The 11,211-nt window shown below is 30.5% G+C and overlaps 1 protein-coding gene across 1 annotated transcript; it reads right to left on the bottom strand.

Annotated features, from left to right (window-relative positions):
* Window positions 1-2,924: 2,924 nt before the first annotated feature.
* LOC114284108 (protein LURP-one-related 7) lies at window positions 2,925-7,952 on the bottom strand. Its single transcript, XM_028226986.2, has 3 exons — window positions 7,681-7,952; window positions 5,920-6,129; window positions 2,925-3,292 (listed from the first exon to the last, which is right to left on the bottom strand). Exons 1-3 carry the CDS (start codon window positions 7,900-7,902, stop codon window positions 3,146-3,148), a joined length of 579 nt encoding a protein of 192 aa, XP_028082787.1. The 5' UTR covers window positions 7,903-7,952; the 3' UTR covers window positions 2,925-3,145.
* Between the last annotated feature and the right edge of the window lie 3,259 nt (window positions 7,953-11,211).

The following is an 11,211-nucleotide window of genomic DNA, read 5'->3' as shown; positions in this document are numbered from 1 at the left end:
TAACAGAATTAATTGAAAGAGTGAAATTTCTAACTCTTCACCTATATAATAATAAAATTATCTGAATTATTAATTAAAATAAAATTTTAACATTATTAAAAATTGTTAATTAATTTGATAATTTATTAATAAAAGGACTTATTTGTTATGAAATTGAAACCTTAGGGGGCATAATATAATTTCTAGAATCACAGAAATAATTTATAATTTAAGTAAATTTCAGGCTGTGTTTGTAATTTATCCAAAATTATACTTTTTAACTATTAAAGTTTATGAAATTTGTTTTCAAAATTATGCTGAATTTTTACACTTCTTAAAATTTTCATAATACCAAACAATGAATAGGTGTATATGGATCCAACTCTTCTACGTCACATTTGTGATTCATTTTATAAAAATTAGGGTAAATTATACTGGCAATCCCTGAGATTTATATTTATTATAATTCCTCTTTTATATTTGAAAAATTACATTGATCCTTCTTGTCAATGTAATTAGTTGACGGTATTAACTTTTAAGTAAAAATGACATATTTACCCTTAACCTTTACATATATTTTAAAAGGTAAATTACATTGACACCCCTGAGGTTTCAATTTAATACGGATCCCCCCTGATATTTAAAAAAAAACTAATTTAATAAAAATAAATATGAAGAAATATATTTAATTTGTAAAAAAATATTTCTAACCACTCGAAAGATAAAAATTATATAAAAATGATAATTATTTTTTATTTTTTATTTCTTAACAAAATTAATTTTTAATTTTTAAAAAAAATCTAAAAATCAAACCATACATAGCTTAAGAATCTTTTGATAAGTCATTTTTTACGCTGGTAACTTATTTCATTATTTGTTAATTTTACGATATTTTTACTATCTGAGCCCTATTTGGTAACCATTTCGCTTACAGTTTTCAATTTGTATTTACAAAAAATTTAAAAACTGTCATAAAAACTTGTTTGATAATTTTTTTGGTTTATAAATTGTTGTATCAGTTTGTAAATTTGAAAAAAAAACGTAAATTCAAAAAATGAGTTTACATTAGTTTTTAAACAGAAATTTAAAAATTTGACTAACAAAATTTTTTTTCAATTAACTTTTTTATCAATTAATTTTTTTTCCAAATAATTTTTTTCCCAATTAAATTTTTTTTCAATGAATTTTTTTTAACTAATACTAACCGAGGGGGCAATTGGTAATGCTACTTTAAACCTTAGAGAGGAGATTGTAATTTCTAAAATGTGAGGAATGTCAATGTAATTTACCCAGTGATGGTAAAATTGGTATTTAAAAAAATTGAATTGCTGACATCAGCAAAATCTATTAGTTGACTTAACAGTCAACTAACTAAGGGAGCAATCTGTAATGAAACTTAAACCTCAGGAAAGGGGATGTAATTTTCAAAAAGTAAGAAGAAAAATTATAATAATAATAAATCTCAGAAAGTGTCAATGTAATTTACCCTAAAAACTAAGAGACGACCTGTAGTACATCATATTTAATTTATTTTTTGAGAATTTAGACATATAATTCATAGCATCAGGTTTAATTGAAATTTTTAATTCATTAATCGGCTTGGAATAGTAATTGAAAACCACTTGGCCCAGCATGGCCCGATTATTATTATTGTTATTAGGGTAAGTTATGTAAATAATCTATGTGGTTTATACGATATGTCAATTTAATTTTTGTAATTTTAATTTGTTCGATTTTGCTCATTAATTTAACAGATTGTGTCATTTTAGTCCAATAAATAACAGTTGTTAAGTTAATTTAACGAAAAATCAAACAATGTGTCAATTTAGTCCCTATATTTTACATGATGTGTCAATTTGGTCCTTATTATTATAATTTTCTCGATTTTGATGGGACCAAATTGACACATTGTGAAAAATACAGAGACCAAATTGACACATTGTTTGACTTTCCGTTAAATTAACTTAACAACCGTTATTTATTGAACTACAATGACATAATCCGTTAAATTAAGGGGCAAAATCGAACAAATTAAAACTACAGAGACCAAATTGACACATCGTATAAACTATAAGGACTATTTGTATAATTTTCCCTTGTTGTTGTTATTATTATTATTATTATTATTATTATACACAAATAATTTGTTTAGTTTTATTTTTGTTGTAATACAAAATGTATTTTAAGAAGAAAAAAATTACACCTATTAAACCATAGTAAACCATAAGTGCTCACGTGGCTAAACCATAATTTAGTAATTTTTATTTTATAATTTTTATTTTTAGTATAATATGTGAATTTGTTGGCCAAGCCTAAAATTTTAACATCATTTTAGGATCAATTTTAAAATGAAATTTTTACACCCAATGTCTAGCCGAATTGGGCTTAGACACGAGTTTCTTATTTTTTCTAGCCTAGGTCTGGCCAGTCAATCCCACCCCGCAATAAGGATGGCCATCGATTCAATAGGGGGTCTAGCTGGCCAAACTTAGCTCAATATTTTTAATATTCGAAACAATTGTTTTTGTTTGTAAGGTCGAACTTGACTAAAAATTTAAGTCAATTTATTTTTTAAATTGAGTTTGAGATAAGTAATTTTGGCCAATTTATTTATAATTTTTATATTATTTAATTACATAACAAAGTTAGCAAGGTAATAGCAAGCTTCTAAATACACCCTTGAATATCTATGTTCAATCACCTGTAAAAGACTTTGTTTCAAAAATACAAATGTTACAATACATATGATGAGTATAGTGGGAAATTTAAAATGTACATTTTAAATGCTCCCAAAAGAGTAATGGTAACAATTTTTGTTTTATGTTTTTGTTGTCAAAATTGCAACAATTTTAGAAAATGTGATTTCACAAGTTTTCATTCTCTCCCCTTTCCCTCACAACTTCCCTCGTGCTCCAATCCAACAATCCCATTTTCCTCTTTGGCAATTTATTTTTCTAGTGAGTCAGCATTTACTCTTTACTATCAATTAATCCCAGAAAAATATTCATCCATTTCTGGAAATTCACAGGGAAATCAATTTCATCGAACTGACACCATGGAAGCAGCCTCCGAGGCACTATGCCCATATTGTGTCAGGGTCAACATGAGATGAAACTAAAATATGTTACAGGTCGACAAAGATCAACTCTTTGTTATGTATGTTCTGCTAGATCCATAATTTTCTCCCATCGAAAAATATTACAATCAAAGCGACTACGAAAGCATGATCTACAAACCCGGGAAATATGGTTAGTCGAAATCTGTGCCTCGGCACCAGAACCTTCTGAATCCCAAGCTTGTACATAAGGCTAGTCTGCATTAATTCCATGAAAAATAAACATAAGGTTATCTCAGCAGGCATATACAAGAGACAAAACATATATGATGACAGGGATAAGCTTCCCTCCATACTTGCATCTCTCCATACTCGCATCTCTCCATACTCTTACTCCTCTTGTGAGCCCAAATTTGGACTCACATTGACAATCTGAGCTGCCTACTTTATAGGTACCATAATAAAGGCCATCCATGTAAAAAATTAATTTCATCGAATATCTATAAATAAAAGAACAAATCACATTTTGTTTTATGAAATTAATAGCTTTGAACCATTCGTTTTGTAAAATAAAACATTATTTGTTTGTGTGTTTATAGTTGCCCAATAAATTTAATTTTTTGTATGAATGAACTTTACTGTGAAGCCTATGAAATAGACAGTTTGGATATCAAAGTGAGTACGAATTAAGGCCCACAACAGGAGTATGGATGAGAAGTGAGTACGAATTAAGGCCCACAATAGGAGTATGGTTGAGTATGGAGAGATGAAGTATGGGGGCAAATTTGTCCCATGATGATACTATAGTAGCTAAGGTACTTTAATGTTTTGTATGAATGAACTTTACTGTGAAGCCTATGAAATAGACAGTTTGGATATCAAAGTGAGTACAAATTAAGGCCCACAAGAGGAGCATGGATGAGTATGGAGGAAAATTTATCCCATGATGATACTACAGTAGCTAAGGTACTTTAACCCGTGTTAACATCCCAAGTTTAGTAATAAAGTTTACCAAATCTTCACAATAAATATAACATGTTAATCAGATTAAATTACATCAAACAAAAATTATCATGAATATGTTACAAAATCCTCCTCTAATGTGGTTTCCTTTATGAGGAAACATCAAGATTTCCCAAATCAAGTGGGGGGAGTTTTTAAACTTGGACCAGATGTTACCAATTCAGGCACCGACCAACTCATGTCCAAGTTCCAGAGGTCTGATTCTGATTCAAAGGAAAGATAATTATTAAGAATAGATTAAGCACTTTAGGACACCCATAGTCCAATGATCCTACTGCTATACTAGTTTTTTCAATATTTGATCTGGTAATATTTTGCAACTGCATTGTAAATGGATCCATGCCAAAATACAAGTATTGTTTCCCAACAATGATGTATTTGTGACAAGAAACCTTTTATATGACAGAAAACAAAATCTATGTCTACGAGTGAAAATCCTTCGAGTGCTAGTTAAGTTGGTTTGAGGATAAGGACATGGATGAGTGGAAGTATTAGGGATGATAAAATCAGTTGGGGAGAGGAAAACATTCATGATAAGTTACATGCAGAGGAAAACTAGGCCTCGTTTGACAACATCACTTTTTAACCTAAAAGTCAAAAAGTCACTAAAAAAATCAAAAAACCAACAACCTATACCAAAAAGTCAAAGATTTCATTTTCTCTCTACTTTTTACACATCTTTTCATAAAAAATCAAAAAGTCATCCCAAACATACTGGGTATGTTTGGTTTGTGTTTGAGAGATGTGTTTTAGAGATAAAAAGTACGAAAACATGTTTGGTTTGGTTTTTTTTAAAAGATGTTTTGGAAAATTATTTTGAGATAGAGTTTTGGAAAAAGTGATTGATTTGATGTGTGTGAGAGAGAGATTTGTTTGGAAAACTTGTTTGGTTTACAAGTTTTGGAAAAAAAATTTGGGAAAATTTGTTTGGTTTGGTTATTTTTGAAAACTTATTTGTAGAGAAAATTTCTCAAATTTTTTTCAGAAAATCAAACCAAACGAGCCCACTAGTTTTTTTTACATTATATTTTAGCCAAAAAACCAAAAAGTTACTACAAAAGCCTATTTCCAAACGAGGCCCAGTCAGACATGACAAACAACGGTAGGGTTTCATAACCTCAGCAACAAATTCAAGGCTAGAGGCTTTGTGTATAAGGTTAACCATATGGAAGTTGAAAAGCCGACAATGAAAACAGAATTAAATGAAAAGAATAAAAAAAAAAATTTCAGCTGAAGCTTAAGTAGAACAATATCAATGAGAGGAATCAGTGTAGCCAATGTTGTACCTATAAATAAGTTGAATTGTAAAAGTTCTGAACATACATTTCATTGTCGATTCATTCAGCAATAAAATTTCTCCATTTCAATACTAGCTCCTACATCCATTTCATAGCAAATAATAAGCTCAATTACTGCGAATTATTAGAATTGACTGGACACTGGAATTACCCAGTGGTATCATTGTAGTTTAGACGACAAATTGTTTGAATTGTCTGGATGCAGGAATTAACCATGGCATCAATACAGTTTAGGAACAAAATAATTATTACGTAACATTAACAATGATGTGAAGTTCATAAGAAAGAAATATTATGATTTAACTGTCACATTTCAGAAGTGAAAGGGAGGAAGGGAACCAGGCTAACATTCACAGTCATATTCCACCATGGCACTGATATCATGTAAATGGCTTTAGAAACATAAAACAAGCCTAAATGGACAGTAATTTGAATATTAAAATATTTTCTGAAATCCATACTAGCATATATTAATTATAATTGTGCTTTCGCTCCACTCAAGATGAAGCAGGCCATCTCAAAAGACCTTGGAGGTACTGCTAGTTACCGTAAGGGTGTAAATACCTGGGCCATTATCGAATTGCCACTATAGATGGTGCATGATCTGTGGAAGGGGGAGCCTTTCATCTTGAAATCAGACTTTGACTCTTCCCCATTTTCACCAACAGGGAATACGTCTAACTCAGTTCTAAAAAGTGCATTCAGTGTCCTCTCTACTCTGAATATCATGACTTCCTCGCTGTTGTCTCTCTTAAAGCCTTGCCAAGATCCATTCTACAAACAGGAAGTATTTTTCGTTACTTCTAATAAGCTCATATAATAAAATTCTAGTAGTCACAAGTCCAATTCAAGACCTTTTATTTGCATGCTTCAGACAAACTACAATATGAAATTAAAGCACTAGAGTTGCACAGGAAGTCTTAGAAAAATTTTGCATGATGCACATGTAAGCAATTAAGCAACTGAGTTATATGTAAACATTCTCATTCACCCAGTATTATGACCACTTCGGTTGGCTGGCAAGACCACGAAGGCCCCTCGGGAGTTGGTATGCTAGTGCAGCATTCTCCTTATGGCGTTGGAAAAGTATACGAGGAGATCCAACAAAAAAAAATAAAGTTCCGACATACGAATAGAAGGGAGTAAAGTTAAAAACACCTTGTAATAAAAACAATGACAAAAAATTGGTAATCATTGACCCTCATTTATTTTCTCCCCAAATTTGCCCATTTATGGAGAGAGAAGAATTGTTGGTTACTATGATCGTTGCACTTATCTCTCTCTCTCTGAGCTTATCCAAACAAAGGACAACTCCAAGCCCCCCCCCCCCCCCCCCCCTCCTTTTTAATCTCAATTAACCGAGAAAGAAAAAAGGGACTACTCCCCTATTGGCAGTGGCATTGGATCCTTTAGCCTTAAATGTTGCATATCCACTCTGTCCCATGCACTCAGTAGCAACCAATCATGTAGTTGTGAGTAACAGAACAAAAAGATAGATACCTTTACGCTGTATTTGATTGAGAGATTTGAAAATAGATTTGGAAAGGAAAAGAGAAAAGGTGTATGAAACTAGGTGAAATATAGGTATATTTTGTTCATATTTCACCTAATTCTTCTCTTTTCATTTCCCTTTCTAAATCTCTCCTCAAATCCTCTAACCAAACACAGCATTAATCCCCCCAAATTGCCCGTATACAAATTGACTGGAATATATAGATACCAACAAAATAACACTTTGCCTATTAGGCTATGTTCTGTAGTCTTAACAAGGAAGTAAAATCTATTCTATATATTCTTATTACATAAACATACACCTGAGATGGTGTAATACTGTCACGTTTTTTACTTCTCCATGAATGCCCTTCCCACCCAATACCGGTAACCCCTTCCCACTCAATAACTCATATCCAAAAACTGCAAGTCAGTCTTCCACAATCATCAAACTATCTAAAAAATTAAATATTAAATTGCAAAATATCGCATTTGCACTCACCGCTAATTTTTATTAGAAAAGGGATAATCAGGCATCCAACCCAATTCACTAATTTCCACTGAATTACAAAAGCCTAACATCTTACATCCTTTTGTTCTCACATTTAATCAATAATGAATATGCCTCCAAAAAACATATAAAATATGGTATAAATTCCCATCAATTCCAACCTTTTTTTTCTTATCTCGTAGCATCAGCATTATTGTCAAATCAAAAGCAGAATAGAAGTATAAACTTTTTAAATAATAATCAAAATTCATAGTTTTTAAACTCAGTATCTGATCAATGACATACACACACATGTAGAGAGAGAAAGAGAAAGAGAGAGAGACCTGGTTTCGGTGGATGTAAATGAGGGGATTTCCGGAGGCATCGAAGAGGACGCGTTTGAGAGCCGACTTGTGCGATTGGCGTTCGACTCTAAATACGAGATTACCGGAGGAGTCTTTGAACCTCAGACCGCCGCCACGTGTAACGCCGTGACGTTTCTTGGAGACGAACAAATCGATCGCTATTTGCAAATTGGCCTGGAATTCAGGTGCTGCGAAATCCATGAAAATAGAGGAATAAACAATAGGGAAAGTTCTGATTCAAAAAAAAAAAAAAAACGATTCGCTCATTTCATACATACGTAACGTGGGAGTGTTTGATTGGACCAAAGTTCATATTTTTTGCTGACGTTGACTTTCAGCATCTCAAACTTTTCGCTATTTTTTCATTCATCTAATTTTAGGATAAATTACCCTTTTAACCCATGTAGTTTAACGAAAAAACACGAAAATATCTCCGTTTGGGAAGTGGGTTTTGGGAAGTGGGTTGGCTTTTTAACTTTTTGATTTTTTTGACTATTTGAGCCTGGGCTCAAAAGCTTGGTTTGGAAAGGACTTTTTGACTTTTTAACTTTTTTTGTGAGAGAAGAGTGTAATGATTATGAGTTGGATGTGATGTTTTGTTTGTTGTGACTCAAATAGCCTATTCTGTCTTTTGTGGCTCAAAGAGCCAAAAGAGCCCAAATGAACTCTTCCCAAATAACACTTTAACCTCTAAATTTCATATCATAATGCAATTTTGAACGGATGAAACAGAAGTTGTAAAAAATCTAAATTAGCCTAATTTCTTTTTTTAATTTTCTTTTTAATGCCATTACAAACTAGAATATTCTCTCTCATTTTTCTTTAATTTTTTTGTATTCTTTCGCTTTTCTTCTTCTCTAATTTTCTTCTCATCCATAGCAAACCACACACCTCTCCAACTAGATTACAAGCAAATTTCTATCCTCCATTCTTGTTTTGATGAAAACAGTTTGGGTTGCCCCATCCAAAACTAACCATGAAGACCCATTAATAATATAGTAGAAAAGAAGATTTCATTACTATTTTCTTCACTCAGTAAACCCATAATTGCACAAATTCCACAATGATTTTTTAGTTTTTTTTTCAAGTGGACAAACATTAAAAGTACTTTTAACCTAATCTTTCTTTCACTGTACTCCTAATTTTTGAGAGGATCATATTCTTCCAATTGCCAAACAATAGCCCTTAAAAATTAATTAATTAATTAATATTTCCTCCGTCTCAAAATATTAGTTTCTTATTTCATTTTTTATTGTCTCAAAATATTAGTCCCTCTTCAAAAATCAAGTACAAAAATAATATAAATTTCCTATTTTGCCCTTCTTTTAAATTAATAAACAATATAAAAAGTACAATTATGACATTGATATTTTCAAAAAATGTACTATCAAAAGAATAATTTTGAAAAATCAACCTTTTTCAAATGCAATAATTATACTACCAAAAAAAGTTAAATTCCCCAAAATGGACTATTATTTTGGGACGAATGAAATAGAATTTTTAAGAGAAAAATGAGAATGCATACCATCACTACCCATTAATAGATCAAGGCAAAATATTCAACAAAAAATTGGATATTGTGTCTTATAGCTTGGCCATAAAATAAAGAGTAAGCAATAGAGCATGTCCTATTCGATCAGCAGCACAGGCACAATGGTGTGACTATTGAGAGGAGAAAGAGGTTAATAGGAGAGGAGGTGGTGAGGTTGTGGCTGTGGATAGAGGAATAGAAGCGGAAGGGGTTGAGCTTGGTTAGGTTAACATTATTTAAGTTAAGAGAATGATAAACATAGATTTTAGAAGAATAATGAAACAAAAATGAAAGGGAAGGATGGAGAAATGAGAGAGATGGAAGCATTTTGGAGAGAGACCCATCGTCCTTGGTTTTTAAAAAAAAAATTGGAAGAAGAAAAAAACTAAAGAATTATCCAGTGTGGTTGAGGGAATAAATTTTAGTTTTATGGTTGTGCAACACACACTCTGTTGAAACAAATGGTTTCGTCAAAAATCACAATGTGGTATGAAATCCATGGAGTTTAAGTGTTACAAATGAAACTACAGGAGTGCTTTGTGTTTTTTCGATAAATCACAAAGGGTCAAACTGTTATTTTCCCGTAATTTTATTTCAATTCAAGGCCTATTTTAGAAAGAAACTTATAAGTTAGCTTATTAACTTATTTGGATCATATTATCTCTCTATTTTTTATAATAAGTCAAAAGGCCAGCTTATAAGATACTCCCCAAGTGACACCGAAATATCAATAAAAAATTTAATTTGATATAAATTATTTTAATTTTCTAGAGCAATGCTAGAGATCCACATATTTATACTTATAAATTCACCCATCACAATGATGATTAACTCCAAAGAAGTCGCTAAAATGGTATTTTAGTTAATAATCCACAAATTAAAACAAAAATAGCTTCATCAAACTAATTAAAGCTAAATTAAAAGGAGGGATTTTGAATAATTAATTTAACTAGTTTCGCTGGAGTTGTGTCAACCTAAAAGTGGAATTTGAACAGTAATTAGCCGTCATTTGGCATATAAGGTTTTGGAATTTTTTGATTAAAACAATCACACAAAAAAATAAAATAAGTTAAAAGTTAATAAAATAAAATGTATGTCATTTAAATCATACTTATTTTATTTTTTCTCTTATAAAAGTTAAAAAATTCAAAAAATTTATCCCAAATAAGGTAATTTAGTCCTAGACTAAAATAACAAAAAAGCTAAAAAGTCAATCTACATTCCAAACGAAACCATAATAAATTTTAAAATTTTAAAATAATTACATTAATTTTATTTTTAATAAAGTTAACTGAATTAAAATTACTATATAGTATGAATATACATGTTCGTATTTGTTAATGTTGAAAATTCTAACTTCATGGGTGAATTTTGAGCATTGTAGAACTAATTTGTATTTATGTTAACGATCGGAATCGTTCATCTCATATGACAAACTAAAAAAAATATGTATATAAAAAATTGAGTTGGTCAAACATAAATAATCACATGATCCAATTGTATATATATATTATAATACATGGACAGTCTATTCTTAAAAACATATAGACCGTATAAATAAAAATAGTTCAATAGTATGACAATCAATGTTGGATCAATTTAATTTTTGAATAAATTAGAAATACACACCTTGAGATTTTATTAAAATACGAAACGCCACCTGTGATTTTGAAAATTACATTTCACTCCTTGAGGTTTCTAATTTCATAACAAATTGCCTCTTTTATTAATAAATTATTAAGTCAATTAACTATTTTTAATGTTATTAGAAATATGTTTCAATTACTAATTTAGGTAATTTTATTATTGTATAGGAGAGCAATTATAAATTTTATTTTTTTAGTTAATTCTGTACAATAAAAAATTCTAACAATGGGGTATTTGTAATTTTCTAAACTACAAGGCACATCTATACTTTAAGCAAATCTCAGGAGATGTATTTGTAATTTACCCTTAATTTTTTGCATGAATAATTTTCT

This window comes from Camellia sinensis, chromosome 14, assembly GCF_055761805.1.
Source record: "Camellia sinensis isolate YWXY chromosome 14, ASM5576180v1, whole genome shotgun sequence".
NCBI lineage: Eukaryota > Viridiplantae > Streptophyta > Magnoliopsida > Ericales > Theaceae > Camellia > Camellia sinensis.
This window is presented reverse-complemented; position numbering and strand designations above follow the sequence as displayed.